The following is a 21932-nucleotide window of genomic DNA, read 5'->3' on the forward strand; positions in this document are numbered from 1 at the left end:
TTTGTTCTAGGCTTGAAATATTAAATGTATAGGATAACAAGGATAAGCTGTTCTTTGCTTTCCCACTTTTTGTTTAGGATTGGGAGGTGGGAACTTAAGCTTGCTAAATGGAAGGATGCCATTTTTCTGCAAATTGGCCACACTCTATTTTCCAAGCCTAGGGCTGTGGATTGACTTCTTAGGTACTGCTATAAGGGTTCAGATAGAAAGGAGCCTCATATCTGAATACCTCCATTACTATAATTTCACTCTGCTACAGCTATTAGGAGATGAATCTTAGACCCACCATTAATGTCTTAAAGACAGAATTCTGAACATATTTTAATGATCCTGCCCAATGGTTCCAAGAAGTCTGTTTTTGTTTTTTACAACTACTTTACAGAAATAAATTTTAGAAGGGTCAACTGGAAGCTCTGACTCCGTGATTCTCGCTCTATAGATGCTGCTTGACTTGCTGATATTTCCAACATTTTCTGTTTATATTTCTTTCTTGTGTTTTTTTTATTTATTGGTAAATTGCAGCTGCACGATCCGCTCAGTCAAACAACGCGGCTCAACGATTTCGTATATTTCGTGCGGAGAAAACCTACGCTGTGAGAAGTGGGAAGTGGTACTTTGAGTTTGAAGCGGTGACTGCAGGCGACATGCGCATTGGCTGGACCCGACCTGGCTGCCGCTCAGATCAGGAGCTTGGGACCGATGACCAATCCTTCGTGTTCGATGGTTTCAAGGTTTGTATTCTATGAGACGGGCCATTCAGGAATCACAAAGCCATCAGTTTAAAGTTGCATTATCAATTTACTCTCTACATTTTAAGAGAAATTTGCTGGAGAAATATTCCTCAGAGGTTGTTACTTACAGATTCCCACCAGGTTTTAATGGTAGGTGTGGATATCTGCCTGAGTAACTGTGATGAGAGTGTCATTGAATCACAGATCCACACGGGCTGTACGGCCTATTGAGTCTACACTGAGCATCAGACACTTAATTCCACTAGTCATAGAGTCATAGATAAATACAGCACAGAAATAGGCCCCGGGCCAATCTGGCCCCTGTCGAAACATTTAAAATGGGGTCTCCCATTGAAGCTATAGAGTCATAGGGAAATACAGCACAGAAATAGGCCCCTTTGCCTATCTGGTTCCTGTTGAAACATTTGAAATGGGGTCTCTCATTGAGCCATAGAGCTGTAGGGAAATACAGCACAGAAATAGGTCCCTCAGCCTATCTGGTCCCTGCCAACCCATTTAACCTGCTAACTCCCATCGAGCTATAGAGTCATAAAAAATACAGCACAGAGACAGGCCTACACCAAACCTACAGTAATCTCATCTTACTCTCCCCATATTCTCAGCAACTGCTGTTCAATATGGGCAATTTATAGAAGCAAATTAACCTACTAACCTGTAGGTAGAGTCATAGAGTCTTACGGCATGGAAGCAACCCCCTTGGCCTGACTGGTCCTCACTGACCTCGATGCACATCTGAGACAGTCCCGTTTGCCCGTGTTTGGTCCCTAACTTAGTAAACTTTTCCAATCCATGTACCGTCCAACTGTCTTCAAAAAGCTTGCTTCCACATCCCACATCTGTGTGGAAAAAGTGTAGTGGTTAGCACAGCGCTTTACAGTACCAGCAACCCGGGTTCATTTCCTGCCACTGTCAATAAGAAGCTTGTACGTTCTCTCCTGACCCTGTGAGTTTGCTCCAGTTTCCTCTCACAGTCCAAAGATGAACTGGTTGATTGGTTAATTGGTCATTGTAACTTGTCCCCTGATTAGACAAGGTTTAAATCGAGGTTTGCTGGGCGGTGCAGCTCGAATGGTTGGAAGTGCCTGTTCCGCACTGTATGTCAATCAATCAATAAATAAATGGGCAAACAAAAAGGTCGTAATATGAGCGTGCAAACTCTGCACAGACAGCGCCTGAGGTCAGGATTAAACCTGAGTAACTGAAGATGTGTGGCAGCACCTTTACTAGCTGCATCACCACAATGCACTTGAACTGGGGAATGAAAAACACTGCTAATTTTTGTACAGCTCCAGATCGATGCATCACAACAACCTAAACCCTCTGTGTACACCCTACCTCCCCCTGGCCCTCTACAACATTCCCTGATACATGTGCTACCTTTTTTTCCCACTTACCCGCACCAGCAATATGTGAGTGTATCATGTCGGCTTTTGGCAGCTGCTTAAGCCTGCTTTGAATGCTCCTTTTTGTCTGTTCGCTTTTGCACTTCCTTGCCTGAGCTGCTGTTCCCTTGAATCTCTGCCAGAGATATACCTGACAGAGCCTAGTTTTATTTCTTTCCCTCTGTGAGTGGAGCTGCCAGACCTTTACACCAAATTGGTGGCTGGAAGCACGGTTGAGGTTGCAAGCTGACTTGCATGGGAGGTTTGCCCTGGTGCTTGTACAGCGGTACACGGCACACAGCCCGGTCCACCGCATAAACCAGCCTCCCCTCCACTGACTTCCTCTACACTACCTGCTGCCTTGAGAAAGCAGCCAAAATAGTTCAAGTTCAAGTTTAATTGTCATTCAACTATACATGAATACCAATGAATACAGCCAAACAAAATAACATTACTCCAGGGCCAAGGTGCAAAACACAGTGCCAATAGTCACACACAGCACAAGCATATTTAAGATAGCAAACACATATAAGATAACAGTTAAATACAGTCACACAAAAAAATTGTCCAAGACCCTGAATCCACGAATGTTGCAGCAGTCTGCAGTTGAACACAATACAGCTTGTCTTCTGCCGAGCAGCCACTAGGGGCAGCACCAACTCCAGCTTGAATGCAGTGCCACACCTCTGGTATCAAACAAGAAACACGCCCACCCAAGGAATTCTCTCTTCTACCACTTCCCATCAGGCAGAAGATTCAAAAGCTTCTGGAGTCATGGCGAAATACAGCATAGAAACAGGCCCTTTGGCCCAACTGGTCCATGTCGATCACAACATCCTCCCTATTAGTCCCAGTTGCCTGCATTCAGCCTGTCACCCTCCAAACCCTTCCCCTCCATGTACCTATCTAAATGCCTCTTAAATGTTTAAATTATACTTGCCTTGACCACATCATCTGGCAACTGATTCCAGGTACTCGGAGAATAGGTTTCAAGAAAAATTGGAGAGGGGGGTGGTTGGTGTATGGGATTGCTCTGGTAAGCCAATGTCATGTTATGTTAACATAGCAGCATCACCAAGAGCATTGAAATGATGTAAATAAGAAAGTTTATTCTTTACTCCTTGATTAAGAAAGTTGTATGTGTATGCGCGCGTATATATGTGTGTGAGTGTGTGTGTGTGTGTGTGTATATGCGTGCACACTGTGCTTTGCCTTGGTTAACACTGACTGTACAACAGGGCACTGAGCTTTCTGCCTTGTGACCATCCATACTTGATGTCTGCTACAGGCCCAGCGGTGGCACCAGGGTAACGAACACTTCGGCCGCTCCTGGCAGGCAGGAGATGTCGTCGGCTGCCTGGCTGACATGAACGAGAACACCATGACGTTCACTCTGAATGGGGAGGTCCTGCTGGATGACTTGGGGTCTGAGCTTGCGTTCAAGGATTTTGAAGCCAGTGATGGTAAGGGGTACAATTTAGTAAAAATCTGTATTATTAGCAGGTGTTTGTTTAAGTATAAAGCCTACACAGAATAGTATTTAATTCTGGAATATGGAGCTGCTGTTCAACCCCCTGAGATCCTCCATCAGATTGTTACAAGAGAGGGACTGTTATAGCAATGAGAAGTCCCGTCAGGCTGGATTGGTTTCTTTGGAGTGGTGAAGGCTGAGGAAGGGGTTACTTGATTAAACACACCGAAAGTGACATTATTTATTTTATTTGTTGAAATTCAGCACAGAATATACCCTTCTGGCTCTTTGAGCCCCGCCTCTCAGCAATTCCCCATTTTAAGACCATTGACCATAAATATAGGAGTGTAATTAGGCCATTTGGCCCATCTTGTCATCTCTGCCATTCAATCATGGCTGATCCTTTTTTCTCCTCCTCAGCCCCACTCCTTGGCCTTCTCCCCGTAACCTTTGATGCCATGTCCAATTAAGAACCTGTCTAGCTCTACCTTAAATACATTCAGTGACCTGGCCTCCACAGCTGTCTGTGGTAATAAATTCCAAAAATTCAAAATTCTCTGGATGAAGAAATTTCTCCACATCTGTTTCAAATGGATGCCCCCTATCCTGAAGTTCAGGGCATCCTGAAGTTGTGCCCTCTTGGCCTAGACTCCCTCACCATTCGATACATCCTTTCCACATCTACTCTTTCTAGGCCTTTCAATGAGATCCCCCCTCATCCTTCTAAATACCAGTGAATACAGACCCTGAGCCAACAAACGTTCCTCATATTATAACCCTTTCATTCCCGGAATCATCCTTGTGGACCTTCTCTGAACCCTCTCCAATGTCAGCACATTTTTTCTTAGGTGAGGAGCCCAAAACTGTTCACAATACTCAAGGTGAGGCCTCACTAGTGCCTTATAAAGCCTCAGCACCACATCCCTGCTCTTGTATTCTAAATCTCTGGAAATGAATGCTAACATTGCATTTGCCTTCCTCACCACAAAGTCTGTCTGCAAGCTAATTTTGAGGGTGTTCTGTACAAGGACTCCCAAGTCCTTTTGCATATCAGACTTTAGGATTTTCTCTTCGTTTAGTTTCTACTATTATGCATACTACCATGTATGACCATGTATGCATGCTCTGCTCTGTACGATAGAATGAGAGTCATTGGTCATTAGTGTTGGTTGGAATAATGGAGTTGGTTAATGTGTTAATGTTATCAAGTAACACACACAAGATGCTGGAGAAACTCAGCAGGTCAGGCAGCATCTATGAAAAAGAAGAAACTGTTACTATTTCGAGCCCTTCATCAGGACTGAGAAGGAAGGGGGAAGATGTCAGAATAAAAAGGTGGGGGGGGGAGGGGAAGGAGGCTCGTTGTAAGGTGATTGGACAGAGAGGAAGGAATCTGATAGGAGAGGAGAGTGGAGAATGGGAAGGAGGAGGGGACCCAGGGAGAAGTGAATGGCACGTGAGAAGAAGTAAAAGATTAAAGCAGGGAATAGAGGAAGAGGAGGTGAAATTTGTTTACCGGAAGGAGAAATTGAATTCATGCCATTAGTTTGGAGGGTTTCCAGACAGGTTCCTCCTCCACCCTGATGGTGGTGTCATATTCTTGAGGAAGATCTATTAATATATCCAAGTTTAAAAGCACTTATTACAGATTCAGAATGGGAAGAGCTCAATTTAGCTGATGTATTTCAGTGGATTACTTTCTGAAAAAAAAGCTGTAAAGTATAATATAGTGTTATGTTCCCCAGTAACCGGGTAATTTTCCAGCAAAGATAGATGGGTCCACCGAAGCCTGATGCTACTATTTTCAAACGTTTTTATTTATAAAGGGGCACAAACGTATGGTTAATACAAAACATTCAGATCATATACGTCGTCACAACTCAATCTAAAGCACAGGTATAGTAATAATCAATCAGAAATAAGCTCTATCGTTGTCTAGGGGTAATGTAGATAAATATTGTTTACTGGATATTTAAAAGTCTTTTTGCGGTCACTGCAGTTCCACGAGCTGCCGTTGTCGTGGTGTCGCGTTGGTGCACTTTTGTTAGAAAGAGAGAGAGAGAGAATGAAACATTTACCCGACAGGTTTTCCAACCTGTGGGAGGTAGTCGGAAGTCTCGTTGGGGAATGGACTCTCATCTGTGGCTTCCCCTGTAGCTAGGCCGTTCTTCCGTGGTGAGGTCGCCAATCCCAGGCAAGGAAAGGACGCACACGAACCCCACCACCGGCTGTCGCTCTCAAAACGCGGTCGCAGGAATTCTCGCGTATCTTCTGGTGCGTCTGAGGCCCCGCCTCAGCAGCCCACCTTTTATCTGGACTGGCAGGGTTGTAGATGTCAATCAGAGTGGGGGGTGTGGCAATCTTCCCCCCATCACCCAGCCCACGTTGCCCTAGGGCTTTACACGTGGTCTTCATGAGACAATAGTCAGAGTCACTTTATTCTGCTTCTCGGGAGAACGTGGTCTTCCGCACGTCTCCCTCTCTTTCTCCCATTTCCTGTGTCTATTCAGCACGTCTCTCCCCCTCTTGGGTCAGTTGACCCCCCCTTGACTAGGGCTCTTGCGATTCTCACAAAGGAGGGGGCTGAGGTCATAACACCTCCCCTCTTAAAAGTTTTTTACCAGCGGTTAAAAACAGGTTGGTACAGGATTTTTTTTTTCTCTGGACTCTAACATACTACACAAGCTTTTCTCTTCACAGAGTACTACCGTTATACATTCCAGTCAGTATCTAAACAGGTAACAATTACAGTGCCACTTTCTTCAATATCTTAACATCACGTACCGTACTAAAGTCTGGTAGCATCAAACTTCAGCTCAATGAGTCTTATAGGATTTTTGAATCTAATACAACACACAAGCTTTTTGTTTTAACTACAGAGCCATACATTTTTCATTTAATTCAGCACCTAGATAAACAATCCGCTAGCACATTATCACTCCCCTTAATGTGCTGGATCTTAATATCGAATTCCTGCAGCATCAGACTCCAGCTTAATAACCTCCTGTTTTTATTTTTCATATTGTCCAAGAATACCAGCGGGTTGTGATCGGTATAGACCACTAGGGGTCTTTGCGCCGGACAAATGTACACTTCGAAATGTTGTATCGCTAACACAAGCGCTAACAATTCCTTTTCCACGGTAGAGTAATTCCTCTGGTGTCTATTGAACTTCCGAGAGAAATATGCTACCGGGTGCTCCACTCCATCCCCTGCTTGCTGCAAAAGGACTGCTCCTGCAGCCTCATCGCTGGCGTCCGTGGCCAAGGAGAAGGGGGTTAACAGATCGGGCGCTTTTAACACAGGGTCATGGCACAATACGGCTTTTAACTTTTCAAAGGCATTCTGACAAGAATGACCCCACTCAAATTTTTCCTCCTCCTGCAGTAATTTTGTAAGGGGGAGCGTAATGTCCGCGAAATTTTAACAGAATTTCCGATAGTATCCCACCACCTGGCATGTATGACATCTTTTACAATACTCAGTAATATCTTTTCTCAGGTTTGGCCAATAGAACTCTCTCTGAACCTGCTCCACTGTCTTCTTTATTCCTAAATGCCCACCTAAAGGTCCCTTATGGGCTAAGTCAAGAATTTCGTCCCGATATACTTTCGGGACTACTATCTGATGTATCACCGCCCAGTCCTCATCGGCCTGCACCGCAGGGGGTCTCCACTTCCTCATCAACACCCCCTCCTGGAGATAATAATCCTCTGGCTCTGCCTCCAGTTCAGTCTCAGAGAGAACCGACTCTCTCAAGGCTACCAGCTCCTCGTCACCTTTCTGTTTCCGTACAAACTCTCTTCTTGCTAAGGACAGGTCTACCTCTTCCCGATTACTCTCTCTTTCCTCCCTACTCTCCGGTTTACCTTCCTCTGACTCTCGCTGGTACAGAGTCGGTAAAAACGTTTCGGCCAAATCGAAACTGGCCAGATTCAAACCGCTCTCGGTCTCAGCTGCCCTTTTCGACATGCTGCGAGTGACCGCACATGCGGGATAGATTTTTTTATCTGAGGGAGGGTCCTCAACTCTCACGGGCTGGGTGGTCAGCTTCACGGCGGCACCCATCTTCCCACCCGCTAGGTCGTTACCCAGAAGGACGTCCACGCCTTCCCCCGGCAACTCCGGCAGGACCCCCAGTTCCACTGGTCCCAACACCAACTCACAATCTAGACGGACCCTATGCAAAGACACTACCTCGGTCCGGTTTCCTATGCCTCTCAGGGCTACCTCTCCCGTCCGAGGTCCGAATTGTAACACGTTACGGCTAATTAATGATAGTTCCGCCCCCGTGTCTCTCCAAATTCGTACGGGGATTGGGGGGGTCCCCTTCCCTCAAAGACATGGCTCCTTCGGACCTAAATGTCTCCCGCCCCTCCTGTATTCCATCTACCTGGGGCCTTCTTGTCAATTTTCGGATCAACGCAACACAGCCTATTGGAATAGCTGCTTTCCCTCTTTCTGGCTCCTTCCTCGGAGCAGGGCATTTTGATGCAATATGTCCCACCTTTCCACAATTAAAACAGGTTAAACCAGGAAATCTCCAGGTTTCCTGCTTGTTATCCTTACTTTTTCTGCTAGCTCCCGGCGGGATCTCCGCCTCAGCCGGCGGACTTTCCCTACCATTCCGACAGTCTCTCGGGTAACTTTTTGGCGAGGAAAACTTTGTCTTGTGGGTTAGGGCATATTCATCTGCGAACCTAGCCATTTCTGAGATGGACTGATTCGTCCTCTCATTTAAATACATTCAGATCTCTTCCGGAACACAACCTTTAAATTCCTCAATCAAAAATAACTCCCTGAGACGCCCATAATTCTCGGCCACCTTTTCCGCGGTGCACCAACGGTCCAAGAGCACACCCTTCTCATGGGCTAGCTCGGTATACGTTTGATTCCACCCTTTCCTTAAATTTCGGAACCTTTGTCTATATGCCTCAGGTACTAACTCGTAACCTCGGAGAATGGCCTCCTTTACTTGATCATAATTCCCTTCCCCTTCTGGGGGCAATGCGGCATATACCCGCTGAGCTTTCCCTCGTAACACACTTTGTAACAACGCCACCCACTGCTCTCTGGGCCACTTCTGATTCACTGCCACCTTTTCAAAAAGCAAGAAATAACTATCAACATCCGTCTCCTCGAAGGGGGGGACCAACCTCAACGCCCGACTAACATCAAACCCCTCCTCTCTCTCTTGCCCTTGAGCTCTTCGCTCTTGCTTTCGCCTGTCCAGCTCCAATTCATGGCTCCTTTGTTTCTCTTTCTCTTCTGCTTCTACTTCTAGCTGCTTTAGCTGGAGCTCATGACCCTGTTTCATCTCTAATTCCTTTAGTTTGAACACCTGCTCCCTTTCCTTTTCCTTTTCAGCTCATTCCTCAGCCTTTTCCTTTGCAGTTCGTTCCTTTTCCCTTTCAGCTCATTCCTCAGCCTTTTCCTTTGCAGCTGCTTCTAGTTGCTTTACTTGAAGATCATGTTCCAACCTTACTTTCTCCAACTCTACCTGATCTGTCCCACTCGCTAATCTCTTTTCGGGGATATTTTCCAAATCCTCCGCTGCAAACACCTCCTTTTCAATGTAATACTTATTTATGACCCCTCACACTTCCTGCTTTTTCATTGATGACCTCACCTCTGCGAGGCCTAACCCCTTTGCCAGATTTACCAAATCTGATTTGGTAGCCGTCCCTAGCGCCTCTACAGTCGGATTTCTCATAAATTCACTCACATCCATCTTTGCTGGTTTCCTGTCTGGCTACCTGCGTAACCAGATTTAAGTTTGGACTTACAGCCCGATTCACTGACCCTCCCCTTTGGTTTCAAATCCGGGACGAGCCCCCACTTGTTACATTCCCCAGTAACCGGGTAACTTTCCAGCAAAGATAGATGGGTCCACCGAAGCCAACAATAGAAACAGAAAATGTTGTTAATACTCAGCAGTTCAGGCAGATTAACGTTTCAGGTCAAAGAGCCTTCAATCAGAAGTATAAAATATGATACAGTGTGACACTATGTTCTTTGTGTTTAATGAGATGGGAGAAGTTCAGGACATGAAGTGTAGATTCTCCCAAATTTCAGCAGGTACTTTCTTTGGGTAGTCAGCCAGTACAGGAGTGTGGCAGGAACAGGTTTCAACTTGGGTGTCAATACCTCTGAGTATTTATCCAGACCCAACATAATGAAGAGCTTTCCGACTGGTTGCATCGTCATCAGGTACGGAGAGATGGAGAGGCCGCTGCACAGGATTGGAAAAGGTTGCAGAGGATTGTGGGTTCAGCCAGCTCCATCATGGGCACTAGCCTCTCCACCATTGAGGACATCTTCAAAAGGTGATCCCCAATCCATCATTAAGGACCCTCACCAACTGCGAAATACTCTCTTCTCATTAATAACATCAGAGTGGAGGGACAGGCACCTGAAGAAACACATTCAATGTTTTAGGAACAGCTTTCTTCCTCTCCACCATCAGATATTCTGAATGGACGATGAATGCATCAACACTACCTCAGTATTTTTGCTGTCTTTTTGCATTTCTTATTGCTTTTGTCATATATATTTCTTAGTGTAATTTATAGTATATTTTATGCATTGCGCTGAGTCGCTGGCGAAAAACAACAAATTTTACAACATATGTCAGTGAGAATAGACTTGGTTCTGATTCTGAGGTTTGGAGGAAAGCAAAATCCATGGCTTGAGAGTCTGGATGTGGATGGATGTAAGGAAAACATGATGGCAGCTTGAAAGGGTCGAGATGATGGTCAGAGTGTGAGAGGGTACTTCTTTGTTCCAACATATTGACACCATTGAAATATATCTCCTTCTTCAATTTTGGCCTTTGGAACATCCTCAAGTTATTTGTGGTAACATTAGGAATTCCATCCCTAAGCCTTTCTTCCTCTTATTTCTCATTTTAAGATCTGACTCAAATTTTGTCTCTGATCAAACATTGGCCTTCTGGCCTAACACCCTTTGTTTGGCATGGAATCAGTCATTCCATAATTTTCTTAACACTTCTGTGCGGCACCTTTAGAGCTTTGGGCTACATTTGGCGATGCTGTATAATTGGATTCCACTGTGCCTTTGGCAATACAAAAAGCAATGTTGTCCAACTTATATATTTTCCAGCTGTCACATTTGATCAGTATTTGTTGTGCTCTTAGTCTCTGATATTGATGTCCCTTTAGATTAGTGGACTTCACATTTTTGTTTAGCTGCAGAAACAAAGTTCATTGTATTTCCAAAGCACATTGTAACATAATTTCATTTGACCTTTTATAAAGTCAGTTTAGGTTTTGCCTGAGGAATTAATCAGCTTGGTTCGTTTAAGTAGCTTATAGCATCAGGATGACTGTCTTTGCTGACGTTTCTGTACGGTCATAAATAATTTGTTAAACATCTTCTGTATATTTTTGATTTTCTTTTGCATCATTACTGTGACTTCAGCCTGTCTCTGAACTCTCCTTTTCCAACTAGATTGGAGTTTGAAGTTTTTTATTTACTCACCCTTGCACAGTGAATGAGAAAACAGTTTGTGGTGATGGGATCCCCAGCTTATATAGGTCCTTGAACCTGGCAACTAGCAGACAGAGGGTGAACGACTCTGGGCAGCAAACAAAAATGTTGCAACTTTTCAAACATCCTTTCACCAATCCATGGGCAACTTTTGACGGGACTGTCTTTCTTTATTGTCTGTCTTAGAACATAGACCATAGATCTTATAACAGTACAGCAGAGTAACAGGCCCTTTGCCCTGTGATGTTGTGCCAAGCTAATTGAACTAGGAATTAAATACCTAACTAAGCTAATCTGTCTGCACAATGTCTATATCCCTCCATTCTCTGCACATACATGTGTCTCTGTCTAAGAACCTGTTTTAAATACCTCATTTTGTATTAGCTTTGCAGGTATCCACCATTTTCAGTGTTTAAAAAAACCTGTACATCTCTGTGGGACCTACCCCTCTCACCTTAAATACATGTTCTTTGTTATTAGATATTTTAACACTGGGAAATAGATACTGGCTGCCTACTATTTCCATGCAGCTCATAATCTTATGAACCTCTATATAGTTTTCCCTCAGCCTCAGCCACTACAGACAAAACAACCCTAGTTTGTCCAACCAATCATTATGGCCCAGACGTCATCCTGATAATCCTGTTTTGCACCTCAACCACAGCCTCCATATCTTTCCTATAATGGGGCCACCAGAATTGGGTGCAATGCTCTAGATAAGAACAGACATTTTTAAAACTGCAACACAACTTCCTGACTCCTCAACTGAGTAACGGCAAGCATGTGACTTGCTTTCTTTACTGTCCTATCAACTTGTACAGACACTTTCAGGGAGCTATGGACTTGGACCCCAAGATCTTTCGACATCAGCATTATTAAAAGTGCACTACCCCTGTATATTTGGTCTCACACTTAATGCAATACCTCACACTTAGCTGGATTAAACTTCATCTGTCATTTCTCCAGTCATACCTGAAAGGTTTGGTGACCTACTATCCTGCTGTATCCTTTGCCACTCTTCTATGCAGTTCACAACACCAGCAACCTTTGTGTCGCTTCTGAACTTAGCAACATGCTAACCATGTTTACTTCCAAGTCATTTATTTCTGTCACAAACAATAGAGGTTCTAATTTGGATTACTGCAGAACATCACCAATCATGGACCTCCAGCCCAAATACGCCCCAGTAACCACTAACCTCTGTCAAGCAAGTTCTGAATCCAAATAGCAAAGTTTCTGTGCATCCCTGACATCTCAATCATTTGGATTACGTTTGTAAATAGCAAAATGTCAAATTTCTTGGCTGAATTATTTAAAATTTATACACTCAGAGGATAGTGAACCTTTGGAATATTATACCCCAGAGGGTTGTACAGTCTCTCAAAGCTGAGACTGATACATTTTTGTATATTAATAGAATCAATAGATATTGAGATAAGGCAGGAAAATTTTGTTCAGTTACGATTTTGTTGAGTAGCAGAAAATACTTGAGTGTCATCTTGTATTTTTTCCAGCTTCAATTTACTCTCAAATTACTCATAGCCTTAAATTCTGTTGTATACTGTGGACATGAAAGTTGCTATTTAAATGTGCTAACCTTCTCTGGATCAAAGGTAGCTTCCTTTACTCCATAAGTGTTCACTCCCCATTACCCAGGTGCAGGAAATGATGGGACAGGCACTGGCAGGGAACAAAATCTGCCAGCCTCAGCACAGAATCTATTCTGATTTGTTCATTCCAGCCCTGTCCCAGGTCTGCTCCAGATTTCTGCCATATGTCGTGAAATTTGTCAGTTTGTGGCTGCAGTATATTGCAATACACTATAATAAGAAGAATAAATTATAAGAAGAAATGTATATAAAATATTAAGTTCATAACAGTGAACATGTGTCTTCGGACTCCTGAATCTCCTCCTTGACATAGCATTGAAAAGAGGGCATGTCCTAGATGATGAGGGTCCTCAATGATGGATGCCGCCTTCTTGAGGCATTGTGTTTTAAAGGTGATCTTGATGATGGGGAGGCTACTGCCCATGATTGTGCTGGCTGAGTTTATAAGTTGCTGCACTTTTTCCAGTCCTGTACAATTGTCCGTCCATGCCAGATATTGATGCAACCAGTCAGAACCATCCCCGTGGTATATCCGTAGAAATTTATGAGAGTCTTTGGTAACTTGCAAAGTTTCCTCAGACTCCTAATGAAATATAGCCCATTGTGCCTTCTTTGTAATTGCATCAATATGTTGGACCCGAGATAAATGTTCAGAGATGTTGACATCCAGAAACTTGAAACTGCTCACCCTTTCCACTGCGGATGAGGAATGATATGTGTTCCATCAACTTCCCTTTTCTGAAGTCCACAATCAATTCCTTGGTCTTAAAGACTGTTGTTGTGACACCACTCAACCAGCTGGTTTATCTTGCTCCTGTATGTTTCCTCCTCACTATCTGAAATTCTGCCAATAATAGTTGTGTCATCAGCAAATTTATAGATGTTGTTTGAGCTGTTACCAGTCATGCAGTCATGTGCACAGAGAGAAAAAGCAGTGGGCTAAGTAGGCATTCTTCAGGTGTGCCAATGTTGATTATCAGCAAGGAGGAGGTATTATCTCCAATCCTCACTGACTGGTCTCCTGGTGAGGATGTCAAGGATCCGTTTGCAGAGGGAGGTCCAGAGGTTCAGGTTTCACAGCTTGTTGCTTAGAACTGAGGGCATGATTGTGTTGAACGCTGAACTGTAGTCTATAAACAGCAGTCTGATGTAGATATTACAATTGTCCAGCTGATCCAAGTCTGACCGGAGAGCCAATGAAATTGCATCCATTGTAGACCTATCCATAATTAGATAGGCAAATTGCAGCAAGTCCAGTTCCTTGCTTAGGAAGGAGTTGATTCTGGCCATGACCAACCTCTCAAAGTTCTTCATTACAGTAGATGTGAGTGCTTCTGTGCAATAGTCATTGAGGCAGCTCACCCTGCTCTTCTTGGGCACTGATATGATTGTTGCTCTTTTGAAGCAAGAGAGACCCTCTGACTGCAACAGTGAGAGACTGAAGATGTCCTTGAACAGTCCTGTTGGTTGGGATAGGTTTTCAGAGTTAACTTTATCAGAGCCTGATGCCTTGCGAGGGTTCACCCTCTTGAAAAATATTCTGTCTTTGATCACATAGTCATCACGTGCTGTTGTAATTTGTACATGTGGAGCTTTATTCTCCCTTTCAAAGTTGAGCTCCTCTGGGAGTGAAGCATCACAGCCATTCATGATGTTATGCTTCACTTAAAGGAAGCTGGGGGCATCTGAATTTGTGTCTAACTGTATTGGAATTGTTTTTATGTTCTTAAAATAGCATTTTGTGAGTTGCACCTAGACTTCTTGCATAGTTATGGATCACCAGTCTCGAATTCCATAGCTCCAGCCCTCAACAGACTAAGAATCTCATGGTTCATCCACAGATTTTGGTTTGAGTATGCCCGGTATGTTCTCAAAGGCATACACTTATCCACACAGAACTTGATGAAGTTGGTGACAACTTTGGCGTATTCTTTCAGATTTGAAGATGAATCCATGAACACTGTCCAGTCCACTGACTCAAAGCAGTCCTGTAAGTGCTCCTCCGCCTTCCTTGTCCTTACCTTCTTGATCCTCACTACTGGTGCTGCAGTCTTTAGTCACTGCATGTACATCGGGAGTGAAGTACCTGTACTGGTCCTGCAATCTTGCTTTGAGGTCTTCAGTTTTATTTTGCAGAGACTGTACATTCTTCAGTAGGATAGTCAGGAGCGGAGGTCTAAGGCCTCTGCATTTTAACTGTATTTGTAGACCTGCTTGTCTTCCTCATTTCTGTTTTCTTAAAGGGAAAGTGCACTTGTGATCCAAGTCTGCAGTCCGGGATCTACCAACATCTCAAGATTTGAGTATTTACAGATTTTTTTTGTAATTCAAATTTTTATTATTTTACAAAGCAGCACAGCATATCATAGAGCAGATACAGTACAGTCCATATGTGTACAGTACAGTAAACGGCTTAAAACTATGTTACTGGCCAAAGAGCCCATGGCTATGACTCTGTATTTCAGCTGTAGTAATCCTAAATGGGAATATTTAATGATTCCCATTGGTGATGCACGCAGAGCATCGCCACTTATTGGTGCACCTTGGTTGGCTAAAGCTCCCTCTCTTCCCCCATCCACCATTCTAAATTTGAGGAGTCGCTCAGAATAAAAGAAGGAATTGGCTTTAAGACTAAATTCAGGATATTGGTTTTGTTTGTAGCTGGTTGTGTGTTGTTCTGCTGCACTTTGCAGGCATGATATGTTGGCACCACTTGTGGGCTTCCCCCAGCAAATCCTGTGTGTACGTGTGGTTAATGAAAAACTCTAAATCTGAGATGGACTCCAGCTCTTCTCTGCCGTGTTGCAAACGCACATCCAAATTTCTCAAGGAGGAACTGCTTATTGAGGTGGGGAATCCAAAGCTTCTATTGGAAATTTTTCAAAGAGGTGTCATCATATGCTTGTTGTCTGGCTTTGACAGCATCCCCACACTCGCACCCAGATCAGTTCAGTCTATTGTTATATGCTCCTGGTTGCAATGAAATTCCTTTCTTACTCGCATGAAAACAGAGTGAACAGTAAACATGGTAATAATAAATACAACAATGACAGGCACTAAAAAGCAGAATGGTGCAAAGATTGTAGTGTAGATCTGAAGAAGTGCTAAAAGAAATGCTGACAACATTGGGGTAACTGAGAGATGTGCATTGATACTATATTTCCTGGTGGCATTTGAAGTTTATTCTTAAATCTGTTCCCAACACCTTCTCCTTAGTGCATTCAATATCACAAAACCTTCCAGAAACTTTCTATCCTTCTATCTAAAACTATCCAGAAACACTTTCAGTGAAGTACTTCAGTGGATTTTCATGAGGACTTACTTTCTTTGGAATTTCTTAGTGCATGAGAAGAAATGTGTATTTTCTACCCTGTAGATTCATTCTGAGGTATATTATCTAGTAGGAGATTAAAGTCCACCTCCAGATGCCAGTGAAAAGTAGGAGGCATAGGAAATGATCAAAGAGACGTGGGAAACAAATTATACAGTACACAGAAGGAAAGACAGTAGACAGTAATGGACAGAAGTGGAGAAGAGGGGATGAGATGAAGAAAGAGAGAAGCACTTAAAAGCTGGAGACCGATAACTTGATCAATACCTGCAGTAAGGAAGAGTAAACTTGTCAGAAGAATACAAGTTCACCAAATAACACGCATAATTTGAGTGGGCGATAAGCAGAGACAGTGAAAGGAAATGGAATTAAATAATGAAGCTGAACACTGTGTACGCTGGCAATCTAAAATTAAAACCAGAATGGTTATATTGTGGCAATGTCAGAGCAAAGTAGGATGAAGGTGACTGTGTAATTCCCCTGTCACTTGTACTTGGCGATCACGCTGCTATATGCAGTTGAGGTCGACTCAATACACATAATTTGTACTTGCTGCAGGTTGAGGACAATTACACGCATTTTCCTGGAGAAATTGCTCTGCTTTTATTCAGGGAAGTTGATGTAATTTCTGTTTACTCCACTCTTTAAATAGACTTTGTTTTCTGAGTAAATTGACATGTTGGCTGCAAGTAGGCCGTTTGATTTGAATCCTACACACTGCCCCAGCATTCCTGCAACTCAGTAATTCAAATGGTATTGTCACTAACCACTCTGAAACAGAAAATGCTAGAAGTTCTCAGTGGGTTAGGCAGTATCGGTGGAGAGAGAAATGTGCCCGGGTCAATAACCTTCCATCTCAACTGTTGAAAGGAGATCACCAACTGCTGATTATGGACCACCGTTGCATGTTCTTTGTGCACCAGGGGAGAGTGAATTTTTAGCGATGACCATCAGATTGACATCGTGCAGTATGAAAGAAATGAATTATTCAAAAGCAAAGTAGTATTTGCCCTGCCAAATCCTTGGAATGAGCCAGATATGAACATGGTTACATTGCCAATATACACCAGAAAAATATCTATCAATTATTGATTTTCTTGATTTTCAGAACCTGGAATTGTGGAACACATAGTTAACTGTTGAGGTGACCTAGGAGGACTGAGAAAATGTAATGATTTTATTTTCCAATGAGCTCAGTGTTTTTTATGGCTGTTTATCATAGTGGTAATATTTGATATATTGGAAGGCTGGAATGGTGGAGTAGAGGAGGACTGGAGATCAAAGGTTTAGACTGGATGGGCCAAATGGCCCATTTCAGTGCTGTGTAATTTTACACTATTTCAAGTTCAAGTTCAAGTTTAATGGTCAGAACCAGAATCACTTTATTCCCAGTATGTGAAACATACCAGAGTTGATTGTGGTTCAGTGCCAAGCATAAATCACAGGACAATACCATAACAGACAACACAATAGCAACCAACAATTTACAAAACAATGGAGCAAACACCATGAGCAATCAACAATTAGCACAAAGGTCAATAATCAAACTTAAATAAATGTGAACATATGATTATATATAGTCATATGACATATGACTAAATAATTATCGACAGAACAGGGAGAGCAGGAAAGGCCATTTAACAGATGTTGCGCAGGGACAGTTGGGGTATTACACCTGAGTGAGTTTTGTTGAGAAGCTGAATGGCTACAGGAAAGAAGCTTCAGCGATGATGAGCTGGAGGAGCCTGTTTGTCCCAGGAGAGAGCATTGGAGTCGGTGCTGGAGGGTGATGGATGCGTAGCGCCTCCCTGATGGCAATTTGGTGAATGGGTGACTGCTGGGGTGGGTGGATGTATACTCTTGAAGAAAGCGTTCCTCTGAAGTCAAGGTGCAAACACAGTACTGATAGTCACGCACAGCACAAGGCACATATAAGATAGCAGTAAACATACATTCACGCAAAAGAAAAGTCCAAGTCCCTCAGTCCATGAATGTTGTCAGTAAAAAGCAAGCCCACAGCCTTCTGTAGATGAACGCAATCCCGTTTTGTCTTCCACTGAGCAAACGCTGGAGTGCAGCTCTGACACCAATATGGACGCCGCGCCTCCGGGCACCGACTCCAATGCCTCTCAGCTTAGGTCTGCAGACAGGTGACTCTGTGGCATGTGGCTTGGTCCTTGCTACAACCAAGGTCATACAGCTTCCCCCACTGTTATTCTTTCCAACAAGCCAGTGAACCAGACTTACAGCATTCCACATTCCACCAGGGTCTTGCAATCACAAGAAAATTATGAAGACAATCACTCACTGTTTGACTGAAAGCCGCGTTTGCACACTGACGCCAACACCTTTGTGTTGTAGGCAGCAGCACAGTCCGCACCAAGCCCAACTCTTCCAGCTCCTCGGCTAATGAGCAGTTCGCTGGTGGGGTTGACTACTGTTATACCCAAACCACATTCTGGTGAAACTGATCATGTGATGGTCCCTCTCCTACCTACTTGCAGGCAGAGGCTATAGAGCAAAGCTCCAGAGATGAGGACAACAAAGAGGTGGTTGCAGGAGGCAGAGGAGTGGCTATGGAGTGGCTATGGACCATGTTTGAGGACTTATCTGTGGATCTGAATGAGAACACCATGGTTGTCATGGACTTTATTAAATCAATTGTAGGTAACTGTGTCCTCACAAAATCAGTCAGAGTCTTCCTCAACCAAAAGTCCTGGATGAACCATGAGATCCACAATCTGCTGAGGGCCAGGTTAGAAGCATTCAAGTCTGTTGACCAAAGGAAGTTACAAGAGGTCCAGGTATGATCTCCAGAAAGCCATCTCACGAGTAAAATAGAAATTTTGGACTAAGCGCGAATCAATGAAGGATGCTCAACAATTGTGCCAGGGCTTGAAGATTATCACCTTTTACAGTATAAAGTTAAATCTGATGACAGCAGAGCTTTGCTTCCAGTTGAGCTCAATTCCTCAATGTTCACTTTGGCCATCAAAACATGGAGGAACTATCACCAAATCCCACAGCCCCCAACAATCCTCTGATTTTACTCTCTGAGGCTTCAGGAAGTTGAACCCAGGAGAAGCATTCAGCCCAGATGGGGTATCTGGCTGAGTACTAAGGACTTGTGCTGATCAATTAGCTGGAGTGTTCACTGAGATCTTTAACCTCTCACTTCAGCAGTCTGAGATACCCACCTGCTTCAAACAGGCTTCAATTATACCAGTGCCTAAGAAGAACGTGGTAACCTGCCTCAATGACTATCATCCAGTAGCATTTACATCGGCAGTGATGAAGTGAAGTGTTTTGAGAGCTTGGTGATGAAACATATCAACTCCTGCATGAGAAGCGACTTGGATCTGCTCAAATTTGCCTTCCAGAGCAAAAGATCCACAACAGAGGCCATCTCATTGGCTCTCACTCAATCCTAGAACATTTGGACAGAAAGATGCATACATCAGGATGCTCTTCATCAACTGCAGCTAGGCATTCAATACCATCATCCCGTCACAACTAATCAATAAGCTTCAAGATCCTGTGGAATTGGATCCTCGATTTCCTCACTTGAAGACCCCAGTCAGTTCGGATTTGCAACAACATATCCATCATGTGCTTAGCCCCCTGCTCTATTCTCTTTAAACTTATGACTGTGTACCTGAGCACAGTTTCAATACCATAATCAAGTTTGCTGATGACACCACGGTCGTTGGCTGAATCAATGGTGGTGACAAATTAGCATAGAGGAGGGGAGATTGAAAACTTGTCTGAGTGGTACCACAACAACAACCTCTCACTCAATGTCAGCAAGACCAAGGAACTGATTATTTACTTCAGGATGAAACCAGACATCCATGGGCCAGTCCTTATCAGAGGATTAGAGGTGGAGAGGGTCAGAAACTTTAAATTCCTTGGTGTTATTGCTTTGGAAGACCTGTTCTGTGCTCAGCATGTTAGTACAATTATGAAGAAAGCATAGCAGCGCCTCTACTTGTATAGGAGTTTGCAAATCTTTGGCATGATGTCTAAAACTTTGAGACACTTATATTGGTGTGTGGTGGAGAGTATATTGACTGGTTGCACCACAGCCTGGTTTGGAAACACCAATACCCTTGAATAGAAAATCTTACAAGAAGTAGTGGATATGGTCCAGCCCATCAGGTTAAAGCCCTCCCCACCATTGAGCACATCTACACAAAGCATTATCCAGGAAAGTACCACCCATCATCCAGGGCATGCTCCCTTCTCACTACTGCCATCAGAAAGAAAGTACAGGATCCTCAAGACTCATATCACCAGATTCAGGAAAAGTTATAACCCCCAACTATCAGACTCTTGAACCAAAGGGAATAACTTCACTTAATTCACTTGTCCAATCATTGAAATGTCCCCACAACCTATGAACTCGCTTTCAAGGACTCTCTATCTGATGTTCTTGATATTTATTGCTTATTTATTTTTTTTTCTTTTTGTATTTGCATGGTTTGTTGTCTTTTGCACACTGGTTGAACTCCCAACTGGTGTGGTCTTTCATTGATTCAATTATGATTATTAACTATTAGAAACATAGAAACATAGAAAGCCTACAGTACAATACAGGCCCTTCAGCTCACAAAGCTGTGCCGAACATGTCCTTACCTTAGAACTACCTAGGCTTACCCATAGTCCTTTATTTTTCTAAGCTCCATATCGGCATCACTGGGTATCAGCAAAATGCTGGGGGTTAACCTCGTGATAGACTGGTGTCCTATCCGGCGGGGTGGGGGGGTGGTGCGGGGGAGAGATACTCTCAGTTGCTTCACGCCACGGAAATCGGCATAAGCACCAGCCTGATGAGCCAATAAGGCTCGAGACAGATTTTAACCGTCTCATAGCACACTGGCAGAACAAAATCTATGACTCAGGATATAGGGATATAGTTCATTAGAATTATTTCGCTCCTGTTTTATTTCACAGCATTAGTTATTTGAACTTAGAATGTTTTTCCTTTCATTTGGTGTTTAGTCATCTGTTCAATAAATTCTCATGTGTATTTGTCGAGTAAACCAGAGACAGTATAGCAACCCAATCATATGACTTGTCACTCTGTAATCCAATTCATACACAATATGCACAGTGGCCCACAGTACTGTGTAGGAGCAAAATGAGGCCATTGGGCCCATCGAGTCTGCTCAGCCATTCTATTATAGCTGATTTATTATCCCTCTCAACCCCATTGTCCTACCCTTAACAATCAAGAACCTATCAACCTCTGCTTTAAATATACCAAATGACTTAGCCTCTGTAGCTGTCTATAGCAATGAATTATACCAATTCACCACCCTGTGGCAAAATACATTCCTCCTTATCTCTCTAAAGATATGTCCTTCTGTTCTGAGGGTGTGCATTCTGGTCCTAGACTCTCCCACTATTAAAAAACAATCTCTCCATGCCCACTCTATCTAGACCTTTCAATATTCGATAGGTTTCAGTGAAATCTCCCTCATTCTTCTAAGCTCCAGTGAGTAAAGGCCCAGAGCCATCAAAGACCCAGCTCCTCAAATTAACCCTTTCATTCCTGAGGTCATTCTTGTGAACCTCCTCCGGACCCTCTCCAGTTGTAAGTTGAGATGATGCAGTGAACCTGAACTAGATGCATTTTCTCTCTTTCCCTGTGACTAGGACAGGTTCAATGCCTGTTAGTCTTGAGTGCTTCAAGGGAGGCATGTGGAGACCTTAAAGTGCATGTCCTTCTGCACCTTGGCCTCCAGTGATCATTCTGAAAATAGAATTCTTTTGTCCTGTTGTGGTCTATGCTAAAGGCAGCTTTATTGCTGACCTTGTTGCTGACCCAGCCCTCTTCGGAGAATCTGCTGGGAACATTACCAAAATTAAATTAAC

The 21932-nt window shown here is 43.5% G+C and overlaps 1 protein-coding gene across 2 annotated transcripts in view; it reads left to right on the forward strand.

Moving 5' to 3' along the window:
• ryr2a (ryanodine receptor 2a (cardiac)) overlaps positions 1–21932 on the forward strand; it is a 727422-nt gene that overhangs the window by 413171 nt on the left and 292319 nt on the right. For both annotated transcript variants that reach the window (XM_073050574.1, XM_073050575.1), the window contains exons 26-27: positions 523–731; positions 3423–3597. In XM_073050574.1, coding sequence (XP_072906675.1) covers positions 523–731; positions 3423–3597 — 384 coding nt within the window. The remainder of the gene's footprint in view (positions 1–522; positions 732–3422; positions 3598–21932) is intronic.

Source organism: Hemitrygon akajei, chromosome 7 (assembly GCF_048418815.1).
Source record: "Hemitrygon akajei chromosome 7, sHemAka1.3, whole genome shotgun sequence".
NCBI classification, from domain to species: Eukaryota; Metazoa; Chordata; class Chondrichthyes; order Myliobatiformes; family Dasyatidae; genus Hemitrygon; species Hemitrygon akajei.